This window comes from Schistocerca gregaria, chromosome 4, assembly GCF_023897955.1.
Source record: "Schistocerca gregaria isolate iqSchGreg1 chromosome 4, iqSchGreg1.2, whole genome shotgun sequence".
Lineage (NCBI taxonomy): Eukaryota > Metazoa > Arthropoda > Insecta > Orthoptera > Acrididae > Schistocerca > Schistocerca gregaria.
In genome coordinates this window covers 255,822,014-255,843,904 of record NC_064923.1, presented here as the reverse complement: position 1 = coordinate 255,843,904, position 21,891 = coordinate 255,822,014, and the positions used below count along the sequence as shown (strand labels likewise).

General features: G+C 38.7%; 1 protein-coding gene across 2 annotated transcripts in view; it reads right to left on the bottom strand.

Moving 5' to 3' along the window:
* Positions 1 to 7,207: 7,207 nt before the first annotated feature.
* LOC126267023 (cytosolic Fe-S cluster assembly factor NUBP2 homolog) overlaps positions 7,208 to 21,891 on the bottom strand; it is a 62,890-nt gene continuing 48,206 nt past the window's right edge. Inside the window, exons 5-6 of one of the 2 annotated variants that reach the window (XM_049971796.1) lie at positions 18,172 to 18,325; positions 7,208 to 7,698 (exon numbers count right to left, since the gene is read on the bottom strand). In XM_049971796.1, coding sequence (XP_049827753.1) covers positions 7,474 to 7,698; positions 18,172 to 18,325 — 379 coding nt within the window. In that variant the 3' untranslated portion in view covers positions 7,208 to 7,473. Of the gene's footprint in view, positions 7,699 to 18,140; positions 18,326 to 21,891 lie in introns of both variants that reach the window. The other variant, XM_049971798.1, reaches the window with a different exon arrangement.

The window sequence follows — 21,891 nt, the reverse complement described above, 5'->3', positions numbered from 1 at the left end:
GAACTTTAAAGAAACTAGTTCACCCTATTAATTCATCATAATCGTACACCTATATAGGGTTCCTTCCTAGAGTTTGATTAGTCCGAGTATCCTGTTTTACAAACAAAGTGCCAAGTTAATATAAAGAGGCACCATTTAAATCGTTTTTGTGTAAAAAGTTGTCTTAGTTGTTTCACTGAAAGGCGTAATAAGAATTTTAGATAGAGTAATAACACATCCATGCTTTAGTATATTATAGAGAAATAAAATGAAACTATTCTTGTTTTATAAGTTTTCTTAACAAATCCAGTGTTCTAGTAAATGTTTGCTTACATAAAATTCAATCACAGCGAAGCCAAGTTATTAGAATCTGTTAAATGACTATACAGAGTTAGTTCAAAGAGTAATAGCTTTTGATAGTAAACTACAGTAAGAAAGAGATTTTCTTGAAGTGAAATGTTCAGTATAAAAAGTGTGTGCTGTAGTATCTAAGTATTCGAGTTTTTGGTTATGTAAAGTGCTTTCCTAAAGGCCGCCCTAGCCTAAATTTTTTTTTAGCTTCTTTGAAATTATCTACTGGGCTTATTCTTTTTTTAAAAACATTATCTATAAGGGTGTAGTAGTCAAATAATTCCATTGCCTGCACCAACATTGTTTACGTGGAGTAATATTTATTTGAAGAAGTAACTTAAACAGTAGCAAGAAAGTAGGCAAAATTCATACTACTTCTTTTCCAATCTTCATTGTTTCACTGCCTGGATAGACTTGCGACTGTTAGTACATGTTTTAAACCACTAAATGAACTTGGAACTGAGTTGTTCTAGCTTCAATATAATACTATTCATACTGTTTTTGTATCTAACCACTGGAAAGACCTTAGGAAAAGAAATGAAAAGTCTGATCTATATATCCATTAGACACAACACATGGTCAAATCCTTCAAAAAGAGTAGCTCTGTTGATTAGCTTTTCCTATTAACAGGACTATCTTCCCATAGCGTACTTTATTTGTAAACTAAACTAAATTTTAGTAAGAGGGTACTACATGGCAACATAGAGACAGGGTTTTCTCTTATTTAGGTAAAAGCATAATAAATTATAACAGTAGTGGTGGGGTTATAGAGTGACAGGTTCAGCACATCCCTTGATTTGAGTTACATAATGTACCTGAATGTAAATGCAACAATCACTGTCGATTGGTGGGTTTCAGTGGATGCCCGAAGATGAATGCAAGGGATTAGGTGCATAATTCATGGGAGGTATGGCAGCTGATTCTGATGTATGGTATGTGGTGGAGGTAAAAGTCACATACCCTATTAATTCGCATGACACACACACACACACACACACACACACACAAGTTTGCCGCTATGTCCAGAACAACTAGTTCCGTGAGGAGGCTCCACCCTAAAATTTGTGACAACACTGCGGAATAAGTGGAGACACATTAGTCATTTTCATAATCTCCATCAGCGTCTCTGCTTGGGGACAGAGCTGGTTAGAATGACCCAGGCTATCTCCTTCAAGCAGTCCTCCTGGTTGAAGGAGTATATCGATTTGAATATGAGACAGAGAGCTTCTGTGACATGTGACTTTGAGAAAGATTTTTACAAAGTAAAGTATAATTCAATTTTCAGTAAAACAATAAAGACTTTCAGGGAACGATGTGAAATTTTGATTAGAACCAAATGGGATGGGCATTATGGCGAAGGAAAATGCATTGCCAGACCAAATTTCAGGCGGGTCACCACATTCAATAAGAACTTTGTTGCTGCGGGGCTGGCAAAGACTGCTGTAAAGTTTATGAAACCTTTTTATGTGGGGTTGCACATACTAGACCTATCCAAACTCCACATGTACTGGTTTCATTATTAGTTTGTGAAAACTCATTTCACAGATCATAAATTACTTTATATGGATAAAGATAGCTTCATCTATTGAGTGAAGAACTGTGATCCATATGAAGTAATGATGTAGTGCAGTAACATATTCTACATATCCTTATACACAGCCAATAATACTCACAGTATTGTTCCGCAGTAAAAGGTTATTGGCCTTATGAAGTACGAGGCGAATGGATTGTCAATTATGTATCAAAAATGTATGCGTATTGCACATCGGAAGATGCTACCCAGAGGCGGGCTAAGAGTGTGCTTCATATGGCATCAAGAGGCCTTTCTATCGAAGACTATTTGCAGTGCCTATACAGTGGTATTTGTGATGCTGCACCGCAGCCGCAACATATGGTATGGTGAACTAATATTCGATTGAGAGGACACGTGGTGTACACTGTGCTGCAGTCTAAAATCGACCTGTCGCCTCATGACAATAATCAGAGGTGTACACAGTTTTATCTGAACCTCAAGCCACAGAACATGCTTAATGATGAGGATCATTAAGTACTGGAATAGGTCACAGTTGTGTGTGTGGTGCATTTACTGTTCTTTATATTCTGATTCTAGTTTCACATTAATTATATTTTACAACTGTCCGAAGACACTACATCACTCGAGCATATATGGAAATTTTGAGAAGTCACATTAATAATAAATGTTATCTTAAATATTGATTAATATTCCATAATGTGCAGTGGGCACATTATTTTTTCATAGGCAGTACAGGATGTTGACATTTGGTTAAAAAACAATTCAGGTCTATGCGGCTGGGAGTCTATCTATAAATTATATTTTCGCAAATATCTATTTTTCTCAAAACTTTATATCTTTGCTTTGGGCTTTTTTGGGTCTCAGTGCCTCATTTACTATAGCACCAAGACAATATTTTTTAAATAATTTTATTGGGATCTGCAAAGGAGTTTATCTGTTGTTGTGACTGCTTTGTTGTGTAGTACTGTCTTTCGTGGAATAGGTAGAACAGATTTACTTATGGCTGGGAAAGAATTATGTAATTGCTATGGATATATTAATAAACTATTCTTGATAATTACTGCAAACTGTGGTTCACATCCATTGCAAAAATTACTGACTGATAACTTTTCCTTTCTATGGCTGTAATCATCAGAAAAAGTGTGTATCTCGCAGAAATCAGCTGATTTAGATGCCTCTGCCTGCTTCTGAGTGATAAATACACACAAAGAAACACTCAGAAAAATCCACTATAGGTCTAAATTACATCTGCATCTGAACCTAAATGTCCATAAATATTATGAAATCTGATTCAGAAATGGACAGTGCCTTTCTGTACTCCATCAGTAACACACACAGAGATACGGATGAAGCAGAATTGAAATACTTCAACTTCAAAGAGCCACTTACCTAATGCCGACACCTAATTCACTGTCTGAACTGGCCTTATGGATTCTTTAGTAATCCGGCATATCATATAGTTAATTTTGTCAATTATATATTAGATTCTGTTCAAGTGTTAAAGTTTAGTCAGGTGGCCGCATAATGCCCAGGCTACTTTTCTGAGCATTCATCTAGATGGCTGCTTTCAGTCATTGCCATTTCAGGTTGGCTTCCACTCCAGTGTCCAAAGAGTAGGGTGACAGAACATGAGATGAAAGGATGAGAATGGCTGTTGTAGATGAGGAGTGGATAGCATAATTGTCTAAGAACTATCTTCCATTTTAGGCTCATTTCGACAGTAACTGCTTGTAATTTAGTCATAAGTGGTACCGGTGAAGAGTAGCATATGCTATTAACAATTACGGCCATCTCTATCATCCTTTAAGTGCCCTCCTTAGCAGAAATGCATCCATTTCTTTAAAATATGTCTCATGTAGTGTGAGAATCAACGCTTTCCTGGGATCCTTAGTTCTTCCGCAAGACCAGCTCAGCAGCCAGAGACAGTTGGCATGTGTGTGTGAGTTGTGATTTTTTTTTTTTTTGTGTGTGTGTGTGTGTGTGTGTGTGTGTGTGTGTGTGTGTGTGTGTGTGTGTGTGTGTGGTGCTCACTTGTTCAACAGTTTGTTTGATGTACCTTACTGTCTGTGACACAAAATCTCCACTCTATCTGTATGCTGAATAGTATTCAATCATTTTCATAATATTAGTACTTAAGTGATTCTTTGATGTATACATTAAGTGTGTTGCACTATGTATTGATGTGAAGATACTTCGAGGTTGACTCAAACTTTGTAGTAGACACCATGGATAGTAATGCTATTCTTGTTACATCATAAGATATTCACTGGCATCCTTTCCTTCATGAATTTTTTCTCATCTATGAATACAGGAAAGTCCTTGCCGTATACCACAGAGCCAACAGAGCAATTAATAGAACATGAAGAAAAACAGCAAGGTGAGCTGATCCAGTTTCTTCTCTGCTTACATTACTTCATATGCAACTTTTGCGTGCCCCAATATTTTCCGTTTAAAGCAAAACAGGATTCAGAATACAGTGTTGCACTTTTAGGCCACTAAATCCTATTTTAATGTATTCGGGTATTATTGGACTGAAAAGCTATACTGGGAAACATACCACATGGTCACCAGAGCTGCTTCACTGATGACAAACATGTCGAAAGTGGAGAGAGCTGTCATTTGAGAACTAATGAATCATCCTAAATAAGTCTTTTTTTTTTACCTGTGGACAGCAAACGCTATTGTACTACTTTCTCTGTCAGAGTACAATCACAAAATGTACAACATACTTGAGGATCCAGTATACAGGAAATTAAAAAGAAACAACCATCAAGAATGTTCGACCATGGGCTGCCGCACTGCCAAGGACCGATGGCTTAACAAAAATTCATAAACAATATATTCCTCTATGGCCTATTGTAAACAACATAGGTGCACCTATGTACCAGCTGTCTGAATATCTGACAGCAGTACCAAGCCTCTATATTGGTAAATACAGGCAGCACATCAGGAACACTGAACACATTACTGAATGGCTGCAAGAACTATCACGTTGTAACCAGGACCTTATGGCAAGTTTTGATGTGGTCTAACTGTTCACTAGAGCGCTACTTTCTGATTTCCACAAGCTGATGAGAAGTTCAGCTCTACAATGACTAACCTCTTCCTGTATCACCAATTGTGGCTAACTTATTCCTGGATCCTTCTCTAAGGACTTCATTGTCAATTAGACAGTAGACACAAATCTACCTTCCTTACTCATGGAGGTCATCAAAGAGAAAGTGCTGAAAAAGCAGCACTGAAGCCCACCTGTTTCTTCAGGCATATTGACGACACATTTGTGGTGTGGCTACACGGGCTTGAAATGCTTCAAGAGTCCCTCCCCATCATCTGAACCATGTGCACTCAACATCAAATTCACTGTGGAGGTGGAAGAGAACAACAAACTCCCCTTTGGGGATGTCCTAGTCAAGTGGTAAGCTGGCAGCACTATAGGACACTGTGTGCACAGGAAAACTACTCACACTGATTCTTACTTGCATGCCTCCAGCTGCCATCAGATTTCACAGTGTGAGGGTATACTACATACACTGGTACACAGCGTCCATGCAATATTGTATGAAGGCAGTATACCAGGGCAGCTCTACCATCGTAAGCACACGTTCAAGGAGAGCAGATATGATGACAGCCAAATCTGACATGTTTTTGAGCAGAAGATACAGGCCCACCAAACAGAACATGATAAAAAGGATTAGACCATGAGGTACCTGCTGTACAACAGCAAAGCATCTAATAAAATCAGCAGAATTCAGACTCTGCATAACATTAAAATGTGTGCACTCTTAGGTATGATGAAAAATGACTTGGGGCTCTATCTACTGCATCCCTCGATCACATGTGGCAAGGCATACATCAATCATGCAAACTATGCAGGCACACAATATAGTCACAAGGGACTCAATTGGGACAGACCTCGCCATTTTGAGACTGTGTTTTAGAGGAGGCTGTTGGGATATAGGTGGCCAGTGGCCTGATCGACAGAGACTGTGGTTTCACACTTTCAGTAAATTAATGAATCCAGCCAAAATGTCATCCGAGAGTGACTTCTGAACCCCGCATCCAGTAGGGGCACTGCAAGCACTGAGGCACTGAGAGACCAGAGTTCACACCCAGCATATGGTGATCGCCGACCCTCCCTTTGCAGTACTCCACCCTACACAGCATGTAGTTGGGTGCCTGCCACAGCATGTGAAATCTGTAGTGAGATAAGTGGTGGGAAGCAATAAATAAAGGAGGTCCTATCTAACAAAGACATTCATTCCACAGGTATCACCTGAAGATGAAGCAACTGTTTTGTAAACAACTGCACCCAGCTGGACAACTGATAGCAATAAACAAGATTCATGCTTCTTTCATTGTTTCAACAGTTGGACATTATTTGACCTTTTATTGTGTATCTACCATCAATAACCAACCACATTTTACTCTTTCAGCTGCATTTCATGAAAGGTGGGACTACCACGAGTTTATTCTAATTCCAGACTCTGAAGGTGATCTTTTTAACTGGCTTGCTGACAATATTTTTTCTCTTTATGTTACAAAACCCCTGTCTGTAAAAAAAACATGCTTTTCAATTGCCTAAGTCAGAGAGGGAAAACTAATTTCCGCATCCCAAGAGGAAAGACAAAGCAAAAAATTAAAATCAGAGCAACTGTCATAATGGTTGGAAGCTTATTGTCGTCCTTTGATGGCCAACACTTGAAACAAATAAAAATAAACAAAATATTAATAAATGAGAAACTCTAATATCTGGGAAACAATCTTGAAGAGACCAATAGTAACATTTGCACTTCCCATACTTCGTTAAAGACCACATCTCACTTTTTCTTACAGAGCATACCGCAGGCAAGATATTCTGCAATAAATGAGACAAAAACATTTATCTCAGTTCCACAGTTCTTGAACAGAAACACAAGTGATATCAAGGAACACAAATAGTCTGTTTCGCAAGGCAGAAACAAAACAGTTCACAACATTCTTATAACCATTCGTGATTGAGTTGTTACTTTCACCTACCTCAAACTACAGTGGGATGGTTCCATGCAAGTAATAAACAGAGTCATTTAAACAAAGCTAATTTGATTACAATGATGCACTGATTTTCCTATGTGTTGGAAGCTGTTACTATCAAAATTTAGAATACTTTTTCCCTTTCCTTTCTATTTACTTTTTAAAACAAATCTCTTGTTCCCATTTTTACACAGACATTGAATTTATTATTTCCCAACACATTAATTTCAGTAATGTACAGTACTTCAGATAATACAACAGTACATATAAAACTATTAAGATTCAAATTTTAATGCTTATGGAAATATCTCATGAGAGGTAAAGAAAATAAACTTTTGAAAGTCAAAAACAGAAATACACAATTATTTCAATAGGTTTTCATATACAGTCATGTTTCACAACAATGAACAACTTAGTCAATTTGCTTTACAAGTCCCGCATAAAAAAATTCTACAAAAATTTCTCACACAATTCTTACATAAAAAAGGAGGCATTAGTTTTATAATTTATTCGAACATAGCTTACTGTGTAAACTGACTTACTTTATCCCAACAGAGCTTATTGTGTAAACTGACTTACTACTATTAATATAAGTACATTTAGGTCTTCTCTGTTGATTGGACTTCAGAAGTAACTGTTACACGCTGAACTATGGACTTCAGAACTGCTGTAACAGGTGACTCAGGGGCGAGTGCTGCATAGCTTTCACCACTGTCAGCACACTTGCCAATTCTAGGATCAATTGGCACACATCCAAGGAATGGAACTTTAGCCAAATCAGCCAGTGATTTTCCACCACCAGAAGAAAATATATTGGTACATTCCTGATAGAACATATTATAAAATCAGATCTGCAATGGATAAGTAGCATAAACTAATCAAAAATGTTACTTTCTGAAGAAATGTTGTCTGGTGATACTTTTGTGTTTTGTAACTGCCCCGATAATCTGAGAATAACTTTTAACAAATGTTTGGACAAAATTTACATCATGAAAGAAATCAAAACTTGCATCATGAAACAAATCCACACTCAGTCTTCCTATAATTCATTGTTAGTAACAAATAAAATAAACAGGTATTGTGCATCAGCAATTTAGAGGGAGAATTCACATTCAGTCCACAATCAGGAGTTTCATGACTAAACAAAATAAAAAGCATTCCAACACTAGACATATATTCAGGTGCTAAGTTCGAAAGATAATCAAGCTGTCCTCATTATCACCCAGAACATTTTCAAATCATTTTCACTCATTCTATTAAATAAAAAAAGAAAGAGACACATAATGGGAGGCATCACATAATAATAAGAAGTATCCTTATGCTGGCAGAAAAGTGGTCAGTCAAGGCACTGAAGAAATCCATAAACTAAGCAAATCAATGGCACACAATGCTAACAAATAGATCTGCAAGGCACACAGTTGGCAGCCACACTGTTGGAAAGCTGGGAACTTAAGATGTACACTACACAGGTGACGTAATGGTCCCACAGAGGAATTCACAGCACAAAGGCTGAAAGTCTGGATTCATCCTACATTGCTGTTCCGGGTGTTTCAACTCCATATATGGCTCTCAGGTCTGCTTGCCAAGGAAGGTTTCGCAAATCTCACAATATTTTGTTGAGGCAACTGCCTGACATTGTTAAGTGGTTGCTACTTGCCAGCAGTAACCAGCAGCGACAAACGTGATGATGTAGAGCAGTTGTCAAGAGGATATACTGTGTGAGATTTATAAAACATGATCTAGTGACAGACTTGACATTGAACATATCTACCAGGAAGCCTGAAAAGTCATGTCCATATTACTCATCCACATAAAAAATAGTATACTCTGCACTGAGATTGTGCTTCCTGGCTGTCATGTTTTATGAATTGGAAGAACATAAATATCCATGTTAACATAGGCAGTGATGGAGCCATTCAAATGTTTTGTTATCTGGACACAGACAGTCTTGGTACTTTTCTTTATGCAGATTATGTACCAAAATAATATTTTGGTTCCCCAAACTGTAAAGGAAATGCAATGTCATACTACAAGGCAAAGACACTGCTTCTAGCACATTATTAGACCAGGCAATGAAGGAAAATTAGTGGAGAAAATGCATTTAATAGCAAACTTTTGCACAGTGGTAGGAGGGAGTGCCAAGAACAACACACTAAAAATCCTAATCAGTATGATGGTGGGTGGTGGTGGTGGTGGTGGTGGTGGTGGTGGTGGTGGTGGTGGTGGTGGTGAGGGGGCGGGGTGGGGGGGTGGGGGAGGGGAGTGGCATTTAAAGTCACTTAATCATGTTTTTCTTGAATAACTTGAAAAGTGTTGCAGCTTCCAGCAAAAATGTTCCCAGAACAAAATTAAACTACATTAAATTGCCTGAAATAAGATTTTATTCATTTTTTTATCTAGGACTAATAGTTTTTGTGTTGCAGCTGGAAGAAAAACTGCAGACTATTATCAGTAGTGTTTTAATAGTATAAAATTAATGTTTATTGATAAATGATGTGAGTTAGAAGCAAATATTGAATGTAGAGCCTTATTAAGAGATAAAATGTGCTCTGGAGGAGTAACAGGTTGAGGGTCATGCACTTCCCTCCTTCAAGGATCTGCAAAGTGAAGATCAAGCAGGTAATCATCTGCTCTCTCTGCCCTATTACATCACAAGAGGCAACTAAAGTGTGCAGTGCAGCTTATGAATCACTGGCACTGCTGTGCAAACAAGCCCAAGGTGTGTTTATTTTCAACAAAGTGCATTAACAATACTAACATAAGAAATGCATATGGGCAGAATCTACATAAATCTCTGCCCACCCATCTACACTGCTAGAGGAGAAACTTATGCTTAGTCATACTGTACAGCAGCTGTAGCACTCTTCCAGGAAAGGCAACTTTCTCCACCTTCAGTGCCTTTCAGTTTACAGATTATACATCCACAGTTCTTTTATATTAAAAATCGTTTCACTGAGTTTGTGTTTATATAGTGGAGTTATTTTCAGTTTATTATGTGAGCACTTATTTGCAGCTGTTAAGTGAGCTAATACAACTGTCTACTACACTGAGAGTCTGTCCCAAGTGTAACATGTTGTCAATATGTATTCAATAATATGTCTTTTATTTTCTCCACTAACAGTGGCTTGGATACTTTCACAGAATGGACAGCATCAAATACATCACCCCAACGTTAACTCTCTCGACATCTGAAATGGCCCAGAGGTGTAAACTGACTCCATCTAAAATCCAGGTGTTACGGAATTTTAGATATTTCAGCATATGTCAAACAATGCGTTACAGCAGATTAAAGCCAGAATTCTGGCTGGAGCAGCTGGAAATGCCGATCATGTACACTTGAAAAGTTCTTGCTTGTGTGAATGTGTGTGTGTTTTCCTTTCTGAAGAAGGCTTTGGCCAACAGCTAAATGTGCTTGTCTTCAACTCAATGTGCCATCTTTGCAGCGAGTAACAATCTATCCTATTCATAATGTCGTTGGAATAAAAGTTATACTTATGATGAAACAAAAATGAAGACATGAAGGGGAAAACGAACAGAAATGCACAGAACCATTAGCTCCAAAACATTTTAAATTTTATACCAATCCCTTTTATCATACATGAACTTATGATATTGCCTAAGGGCAACATGTAATGAAGAGCAATAACAAAATTCCCTGTTTTGTCTTACAGTTGCATGGATTCCTAATTTTTTTATGATGAGCATGTATTAACACATGGTAACTTTGTCCACAAAAATTCTTGCATGCAAGGAACTATCACAAATTGACTATTGCAGTTATAGACAGAAGACCCGTCAAAAACTAAGACTGAATTACTCCAAGGAAAATAGATGAACAGGAATGAATAAAATACTAAAATTAAGCATCAATTTCTTCATATTCATCAAGTATTCCTTAGCAGAAGATACACAAAGGGTGGGGAGAGCATAAAACTGGGTAACATAATTATCTATACGTATTACTACATTAAGGTCCGCTACAGCATTTTCTTGTCTGTATGTAAAGGCTAATCTCAAAAGCCACTGAAGGAATTTTGATATGGTTTTCACTGATACATAGGATGATTTACAAGATAGGTTTGTGTATATAGTTTACAATCACACAAATGATGAGTGAATAAACATACATATTGTTATCTGTTCCATATTTAAGTGGCATTTGGAGTGACTTCTGTAGTAATGAAGGAAGCTATGTGCTGGTCAGCTACCGAAGAAGCTTTATCTCAGGGAAAAAGAAGTAAAGCAAACAGCTGTGGTAATTCCAGAGAGCAACAAAGCTTGACTGGAATGTATAGATATTGTAAATTGAAGCCTCTTCATTTTCTGTCTATGTGTGAAGGCTAACCTCAGGAACTACTGTAGGGATTTGGATACAGTTTTCAGTAACAGTTAGACTAATTCACAGAGAAAATTTGTGTGTAATTTGTTACCGCAATTAGGCCGTAGATACCTAGTGCTGCTCATACGACGCTGGGGCAGATGACTAGATTAAACTATAGGTATTGACAACTAAATGGTCACATGTAACATGGCTCAATACTGGACCTATTGTCATTACACTGTTAGGAGTGAAGTGTAAACCATCATAGTAATGTCAGATTTTTTTATTCTTGCAGTTTTTTTTGGAGGGGGTGGCTGAGAAGGAGGAGGATGGAAGGGAGACAGACAGAGGGAGAGGAGGGAGGGGGGAGAGGAGGGGGAGGGGAGAGGGAGTTCCATAAGCACTTTCAATTATTTGACATTTCAAAATGATAAGAAGTCAAGGACCTTCAGGATGCAGGTTTGGTTGTGACAGCCCACAAAAAGTCCAAGATATGATGAACTCTCTTTCTGTTAATGATATGTGAAATAAGTAAACAGTAATTTACAGTCAAACAGCACAAATTTCTTTCAAAAAGCCTTTTATTGTTATTCTACTTATCAACAGACAACAGGCCTGAATATGACCATTTTGGTGCTTGTAAAAAACACATATACTGGAACTTGCAACACTATAACACTGATATGATACTTTTCAACATTTCTTTTAGTTATAATTCTGAACAAGCAAAAATGTTTGTTTCTTGTAGCTTCAAAATTTCATCTACGAGTGAAACAAAATAGGTTTTTTACTTCCAACATGCATTTTGTGAAGCAATCTTTAACAATCTTTAATTAATTTTATGAACATTATTTTACACTGGGTCATTTCAGTAGGGGAGTGTTGGGGAAACTTATGAGCTTTTATATTTGTGACGGAGCAAACTGTGATGACAGAATATAGAGTGGGTTTGTGAGTCTCATCCAAGATGAGAAGTTGGTCAATGAGAGGACAAATCTTATTTTACGATACACGACAGGAGTGAAATATGTGAGTAGGCAAATTGAGTTCCAAATACCATCAAGAGCCAGTCCTGAAATCATCTGCAATTAACCATGGTGTTCTCATAATATCTGGAGCTAATGGACCATTGTTAATGATGTAGACACTTCCATCTCAATAGCATTGACAAGCTGCGAGACTGATTAACTTAGAACTTTTGTATGGCACACCCAGTGAATTTGACTGACAACTGAATAATAACACTACAGAAACGATGAAAAATTGCTTGAGAGAAATTTATAAACAAGGTAATACATATTATGGAATATTCTCTCTTTGTTATACATATTCTTGTAACTCTCTGTTAAACTTATTACTACAGTATTTTGAGTCTTGTTTTCCCCTAAAATGAATGAGGACAAAACTGAACAGAAGCAAGATAGGGATAGATAACTCCAGGGATTAAACTAGTTTGTGCTAGGAAGAGAGAGCACTATGTAATTTGGAGAACAAGCAGTTGGCAAGATCTGAAACTTCATTATCACCAGTATTGTTAAATCCTACTTTCAGTCATTAAAAAAGAGAAACTCATGTACTGCGCTCAAAACAATAAAACATTCTAAGAATGAGGCAAAACTAGGAAACAAGCAAAATTAGTAAACCAAATGAAACTGTGCCCCCAGAAAATATCTGTAGCAGAAATGGTGACACTTTCAAATCTTTGGCAGTCAAATTCGATGATTACTTCCTACAGTGGCAGCAAACACTGCAGCCAGAAATAAACAACCAAATAGAGATACATTAGAGTTACTTGTGCAGACACTGAATACGCCACCAACAGACATTAGAAGACCTCATAAAAGTGTTAGTGGAACTAAACAACGAGAGATATTCTGGTGGTATACTCTGTGACACTGGACCAAAAACTTTATAGATCACAAAATTCTAGACACCACATTAAAGAGTTATCACATTAATGGCATCTTCCTTGCATGGGTGGAATCTTACCTCCATAACACAAGGCAGAGGGTCTCATTAACATACTGTGTCTCAGATATGAAAATAACTTCAGGATGGGTAAAAATAATATGTTTGTGCCAAGGGATCATAACTGAGCCCACTTTTGTTTCTAACCTGCATAAATGATGTTCCAATGACTTTAAAAATAAGTTCAAAAACTGTAATGTTTGTTGACGACACAAGCATATTAATGAAGGATTCAAACTTAACCGGAGCAGAGACAGCACAGATGACTACTGAACAGGCCTACAAGTGGTTCACAGCTAATGGTTTAAGTCTTAATCTTAGAAACATTCATATTATGCAAACTGAGACAAATGATAATGAGCTTTTAACGCCAGAAGTACACATAATGGGTATACTCTGAATAAAGTGTTTGTTCACAAAGAGATAGAGGGGCTGGCCAGTACTTACCTCAGCTCAGTACAGCCGATAGAAACACAAAAAACAACCGAAAATTTAAGCTCCTAGCTTTCGGAATAAATGTTCCTTCATCAGGGAGGAGAGAGGGGAAAGAAAGGGAAGAAGGGAAAGTGGATTTAGTTACTCACAACCCAGGTTATGAAGCAACAGGGAAAGGAAAACAGGGAAGGTAGCAAGGATGGAGGCATGGTTGTCAGAGGGAAGCCAAAGATATTCTACTGCAGGTACTGTGCCAGCTTCAAACCAAAGAGGATGCATACAGAAGTAAAGAGGTGTATAGTTTAAAGATGTAGGATGGAAAGATGCATGAATGGCTAAAGAGGAAAGGGAAAGAGGAGAAGACTGAAAAGTAAATGGGAGTGAGGTTGTTTAACGAAGGTTTAGTCCAGGGGGATGGCGGGATGAAAGGATGTGCTGGAGTGCAAGTTCCCATCTCCGCAGTTCAGAGGGACTGGTGTTGGGTGGGAGAAGCCAAATGGCACATACAGTGTAGCAGGTTCCTAGGTCCCTAGAATTATGCTGGAGGGCATGCTCCGCTACTGGGTATTGGACATCTCCTAGGCGGACAGTTCGTCTGTGTCCGTTCATGCGCTCAGCCAGTTTAGTTGTTGTCATACCGATGTAAAAGGCTGTGCAGTGCAGGCATGTCAGCTGATAAATGACATGTGTAGTCTCACACGTGGCCCTGCCTTGAATTGTGTGTGTTTTCCTAGTAGCGGGGCTGGAGTAGGTGGTTGTGGGGGGATGCATGGGGCAGGTTTTGCAGCGGGGGCGGTTACAGGGGAAGGAACCGCTGGGTAGAGAAGGTAGTCTGGGAATATTGCAGGGTAAACAAATCAGGGGAACTGCCATGGGAACCAGGATGGCTCCATCCTATGCCAACCTCTTCATGGGCCGCATGGAGGAGGCTTTCCTGAAGACCCAACAGCTGCTTCCCCTGGCCTGGTATAGGTTTATAGATGATATCTTTGTGGTCTGGACTCATGGTGAAGAAACACTCCTTAATTTTCTCCATAACCTCAACTCCTTTTCGAATCTGAATTTCACCTGGTCCTTCTCCAAAACCAAAGCCACCTTCCTGGATGTTGACCTTCATCTTGTTGAAGCTCACATCCACACCTCTGTCCATATCAAACCCACCAACAAACAACAGTACCTTCACTTTGATAGCTGCCATCCATTCCACATCAAACGCTCCCTTCCCTACAGCCTAGGTATTCGTGGCAAACGTATCTGCTCCAGTGACGAATCCCTCAACAATTACACCAATAACCTGACCAGTGCTTTCCTCTCCCGCAACTATCCTGCAGACCTTGTCCACAAACAGATCTCCCGAGCAATACATTCCTCCCCGTCCAACAACAATATTCCTACCCTCAGACCACACAGAAGCATCCCCCTTGTCACCCAATATTATCCTGGTCTCGAATACATCAATAAATTACTCCGCCAGGGATATGACTTTCTCAAGTCAACCCCTGAAATGAGACCATCCCTTGACAAAATTCTCCCCACACCACCCAGAGTTGCCTTTCGTCATCCCCCTAACCTCCGTAACATCCTTGTTAAACCCTGCAATATTCCCAGACTACCTTCTCTACCCAGTGGTTCCTACCCCTGTAACCGACCCCGCTGCAAAACCTGCCCCATGCATCCCCCCACAACCACCTACTCCAGCCCCGCTACTAGGAAAACACACACAATTCAAGGCAGGGCCACGTGTGAGACTACACATGTCATTTATCAGCTGACATGCCTGCACTGCACAGCCTTTTACATCGGTATGACAACAACTAAACTGGCTGAGCGCATGAACGGACACAGACGAACTGTCCGCCTAGGAGATGTCCAATACCCAGTAGCGGAGCATGCCCTCCAGCATAATTCTAGGGACCTAGGAACCTGCTACACTGTATGTGCCATTTGGCTTCTCCCACCCAACACCAGTCCCTCTGAACTGCGGAGATGGGAACTTGCACTCCAGCACATCCTTTCATCCCGCCATCCCCCTGGACTAAACCTTCGTTAAACAACCTCACTCCCATTTACTTTTCAGTCTTCTCCTCTTTCCCTTTCCTCTTTAGCCATTCATGCATCTTTCCATCCTACATCTTTATACTATACACCTCTTTACTTCTGTATGCATCCTCTTTGGTTTGAAGCTGGCACAGTACCTGCAGTAGAATATCTTTGGCTTCCCTCTGACAACCATGCCTCCATCCTTGCTACCTTCCCTGTTTTCCTTTCCCTGTTGCTTCATAACCTGGGTTGTGAGTAACTAAATCCACTTTCCCTTCTTCCCTTTCTTTCCCCTCTCTCCTCCCTGATGAAGGAACATTTATTCCGAAAGCTAGGAGCTTAAATTTTCGGTTGTTTTTTGTGTTTCTATCGGCTGTACTGAGCTGAGGTAAGTACTGGCCAGCCCCTCTATCTCTTTGTTAGTAATTGTTTCACATCTTTATATGAGATTTTCCATTAATTAGTTAAAGTGTTTGTTCATCAGAAATGAGTAGTAAGAATACTGTATGAAGCAGATAATAGTGTATTCTGCAGAAGATTTTTTAATAATTTTGGAATGCTTATACTCATTTCTCAATATATTTACTCTTAATGGTTTTTATGATTGATGATAAAAATAAATTTCAACTGAACAAGCACAATACAGGACACAAAAATAATTTTCATGGAGACTTTGCTTCGTTGTCCAGGGTTCAGAATAAAATTATACGCTGATAGTAAGGCATGCAACAAGCTCCCATCTACCATAAAGCAAGAAATTGGGAATATTAACCAATTTAAAAGAAAACTAATAATAATTTCATGTAACTGAAGAGCCTAATGCAAGTCTTTCAATTGGATGTCACTTCAGTGACTTGCTTGCCCACGTCCATCCCAGTTAGCCTATCGGAGAAAGGGGACATACAGTATAACATGGAATTCGAACAATACATCATTCCTGGCAAACCTTCACACCGAAAAGAAAATTAAAAACATACCTCAATAGCCACCCTTTCTACAAATTACCTGAATATACAGACGAAGGGGTTGAAAATTCCCTTTGTTATAAAGCTGTACAAATAATAATGTACTAGGACTAAATATCTATAGATGTAACACTATTTTCTTTGAAAAATACCACTGCAATCAAATAAATATGATGCCAGTAATAGCAGAGGAGCAGCACCTACACAGTAAAACCAAGGAGACAGCTTTCTAGCTAATTTACTTGATTAAATGTAGGTGGTGTAAGTGTGAAGAGCATTGAGTAGTATAGTGATGGTTTTTCATTAATACAATATACAGGTTAAGTTTCTATGATGCCTGTCTTTTGTGTTAACATGCACATGAACCCAGTCTACATCCCTGAATGTTCTCCTTCTTGATGGGAACTATGAAACACAAATAAATGAATGACTGAATGAATGGCTGAACAGTGATATGTTAAGTGTACTTAGGCAGAGTCTTAAGTACCTAGGGAATCCAGATAGTATGTGGGTGAAGCATGTGGCCCACAGGCTGCTCTTTAATGATCAATTCTCCTCACAAGCCACTCGTATCCTTAGCATATAGTTCATGTGAGGCTTCTTAAATAGTAGCTTTTAATATCCTTGTTATCTTGGTAGGTAAGCCAAAATTTCCATGCCCTATGATACTTCACTGTTGCGCCCAACAGTGCTTACTGAAGCTTGACCAAAGTTCACAAGTGTGAAACTGCCAACACTGACAAGTCCACAATATGGACAGCCCGTGTTCACCAAATCTGAACTCAATAATATGTGTGATTCAGACAACATGTACATGAAGTATAAACACATCCAGCATTATCTAAGAATGTAAAATTATGAGAATGAGATGAGGGAACTAAGCACAAAGCACATTTAAATTGAAGACGTCAAACAGAGAGAAACTGAAAGAGAGAGAGAGAGATGTAGTATGTGTTCCAACACACAGAGGATGTAGAACATCTATATGAATATTGGATTGCAGCTTATACAGGGTGTTTCACAATTTCTATTGTAGGCTTCTAGGGGCATAGATAGGTCTTAGGAGAGACTACTATTTCACAGAAGAATATGTAATGGTTAAGAGCTGCGCAACACAAGTACTGAGAACATTTTCTGTATCACCTTGATCTATCACACACTACTTTCATCAGACTATAATAATGACTGTGAGAAACTGATACATTCACAACTAAGAGAGTTGACTGTGCTGCTATACAGATGTTCACCATGGATTGTGGACCACGTATTTGAAAACATGCATCACAGATATACCCTGTGCAATGAACAGCAGGGTGACCACACTGTACTGCTCCTACTTATTACATAGGTCTAAACCCATTGTCTCTGCTGTGTAAGTATCATGAAGCAGATGTGAAAATGATCCAATGTTTAAATAAGTTTTACTTCAAAACAGTACATTTCTACACATGAGTTCCTTATCAAAACACTAAGTTCCCTCTCTAGCATCCCTAGAAGCTTGTAATAGGATCTGCGTCAAACTCTGTATATGAATCACCTTTACTCTCAAAAGCAGTTTGTATACTCACTGCACAGCTTGGACACACATAACCACTCATATTTTCAATCACACCAACAACTGGAATGCCAGTTTTGCGGCAGAATGTTAGTTCTTTTGTCACATCCTCAACAGCCAAAGCTTGCGGAGTTGTAACTAATATAGCTCCATCACAGTTCAAAGTCCTGGAAAAACAGAACAATCAAAAGTTACTAATCTGACAGTTACAAGCACTAATAAAATGAGAAGGTTTTGAAGTTAGATAATGGAACCAAAAACTGAATTAAAAAAAAAAAAAAACTTTTTCTTTTTACTTAGGTGGTCCCATCAAGTGAGATGCTCATCAACTGCCTAAAATACTAGAGACTATAAATATGACACAAAACGATAAACTTATGTTCTGACATAAGCAAAGAAAATATTTAATACAAAACCAGAAAATCAGTTCAAAATTGAATAACAAGATAGAATTGTTCTGCAGTTGTTAGAACAAACTGGAAATAGCCTGCGAGTTTGTGAGAAAGAATTGTACACATACTAATATGCTAAGAAAATTTCATCAGACTAAGTGGACACCAAAAGTGCACAGTCCATTGATTACTGTCAGTCAGAAGAAGTAACAGAAGTTGATGCCACTAAATTTAATATAAAAAACTTCCTCTGGACACATGCTGGGCAGACATAGCTGGCAGCATTGCTCGAGACTGACTGTCAATACTATCTTAGTGGTGGCAGAGAGAGAGAGAGAGAGAGAGAGAGAGAGAGAGAGAGAGAGAGAAATACACTCTTGCTTAAGATCAAAGTCATTCTCTCACAATCTCCCTTGGCTCCACTAGCACATTCACACTATTACAAAACCTTTAAAAAGACCAACATTCATCAAATGTTCTAAAACAAAAAAACATGAATAATACAATAACACCAAAGTCATGACACAGAGATATACTGCCGGTTGATTATTTATGAAAAGTGTGGTTGGGCCAGCCATCCTGATGACACAAAAACTCCTCCCTAATATTTTAGGGAGCAAGTCTGCCATTTTTCAGAATCTTGAAATTTGAACCACATTCGTCTCATTGTCAGCTACACTACAGGACAGATCTGCTAGTAAATTAGCCTCTGTGCTCTCGTCTGACTATGAAATACATTTACTTAAAATTGGTGCACTGTGATATGTACACCATGAGCACTGTACACAAGACGGCCCGCCCTCCCACTGGAGCAAGATTCTATGGAGCACCAGACTGTGCCCTATACGTGAGATGGGCCTTATCTCTTCCGTGTGGCTAGAAGAAGGCATGTAACAGCTGAGTCGTTGGCTTTATGAACTAGTGTTCATTATTCACTTGCAGCTACTTTTCCCCTTTTATACATGATAGTATATCTCCAAAACCATGTGATGTATGGGGATGTCAAATTGAACCACTGCATTACCAGGACATTCCTACTTGGCTGCCAGTTCCTTGAATTCTCATGTGCTCTTGTGCCCACCAGGATGAATCTCTTTCTCTGTAGGTAAAGCAATGTGTCTTGCATATTCTGGATTAATTTACCTGCCTGGTACAACTTTGTTTGGACTGAAGACCACTCATGAGTCAGAGCAGAGAAGAAATTTTGCAATCTGAGTAGATCTCATCTGCTCCAGTACCCTACATGCAATTCTACACCAAACACACCACAGCCAGCTTAGAGACAGAAGTGATGACACTTTCTACAGGATCAGACAATCATTCTGCAGGACAATGCTCAAGCACGTACAGTGCAAGCTGCTATTAATTTGTTTGACCGATAGGGCTACTAAGTGCCATACCACCTGGTATCCAGGTGCTGAGAATGTTAGTGTGGATATCAATATTGTTAGTGTTACTTGCAAAACACTGCCCCAATCTCCCATGCACTTCAGCAAGTGGCTCTGTAGTTTTTGTAGTATTACCTCTGAATTTGCTGTTGTTGTTTGTGCACTAGTTGCTCCTGTCAGAATTCAATGAACCCTGCATCCAACACATACTGACAACAATTATTTGTAATCTGCGGACTGGAGGTTTGGATGATAGGAAATGTTATGTAACCCTGGACAGCAGATTTAGAGGGATGCGAGATTACTTCACCACATTATTGCAGAGTATAACTCATAAAGAAGCCAACAATATAAGGAAAAGATAGACTGCTACTCACCATAAAGATGACATGATGAGTTACAGACAGGCACAACAAAAAGACACTTACACATATGGTTCCTGCCTGCAACTCAACGTGTCATCTGTGAGGTGAGTAGCAATCTATCTTTTTCTTATATTGTTGATACTCCAACCTGGAATTTCCTCTGTTTCACGAGGAGCCCACATTTGCTTGGACGTATGAGGTTAACAGCAACTACCTGCAAGAGGCAAATGGCACAACTTCTTCTACACAACATTTGATTGTCTACGAGTGAGCATTATGAGCAATTTATGGGTGAGGATGAGTCGCTGGAAGACTCTTACATCTCAACGAAATCTACCTGTGCCCACTGATGGATAGTGATTACTTCTATGGTCTGCAACATGGAGACATAATAGCTAGCCTGTGCTCACTTTCACGAGGCTAAATTCCAAGTACTTCCAACAGATACAATTGAAAGTGGAGGCACCTATTCCTAACTAGGAATACTTTTACCTCCTGAAGGTCAGCCATTCAACAGGATCTTCCCGTGATAAATTACCTGTGTACTAAATTTTTTTAATATTAATTTGCAAAGTTTTTTTTTAATTGTGTGCTGTTAACGTACAAATGTTTTCTAGCACTTTTCTATAACGAAAAAGTACTCTTAATCACTTAAGTGGACTAGTGCATGAATGTGTGTCAAAAAATCAATTTTAAAATTTTTGACTTACAAAATTCTCTGTAGTTTTCTGAAAAAGAAGAAGTTTACTTTGAAGAAGTTTGACCACAGAATCCCCAAAATTAAAGGAATTTAAAAGTGGCTGCAACCATGATGATGTCCCCATGTAATGCCGACAGCTCTGTTAAAAACAGAATTTGGTTCTCACTCATTTGCTTTTTATGAATTTTTAGTCTCTTGTCAGCAAAAGCATTATGATTGCTACACTTTTGTTTACACAGAGAGTTTAGTCATTATTTTGTGGCAAACATTTGTGTTTCCAGTGAAGTAATGGAATTATCTGAGAGTTCTCTAAGGTTCTCTACCAAAAGCTTCAGGAAATTTATGTAGCAGTCGAAATGTTTTAAAATATATCAAATTATATCCTTTGAGAATGGCAGTATGGGACACTATCTTTCATAAATTATTCTTAGGTAACTGCCCGTATCATGCACTCTGCCCACGTGGCAGTGAGTCACTGTGTGGCTACCAGAGAGCTATTACTCAAGATAATAGCTACAAAAACATTTGCATTTTTTGCCATTCACTGCAATGGAAGTTGTAAAATCTATGTGTAGGGATCTTAGGGACACAAGATTATCAGAGAAGTATTTACATGGTATGATTCAAAATAAAATGAGAATTTTAATGACTCTATATGTGAACTGATTGGAAAACTGTTCCAGCAGGACTAAATACTTTGAAAATTGGTGTGCTGGACGCTCTGGTAAGAATCAATTATGGTACAATGTCAAGGCATAAAGCTATAGAATTGACAGTAATGCCTGGTTGTCTATGAAATTGATGGCAATACCTGGTTTGCTAAATATGCAAAGAGCTTTAACGTCTTCATTCCAGAGACTGGCTTGATGCAGCTCTCCATACTACTCT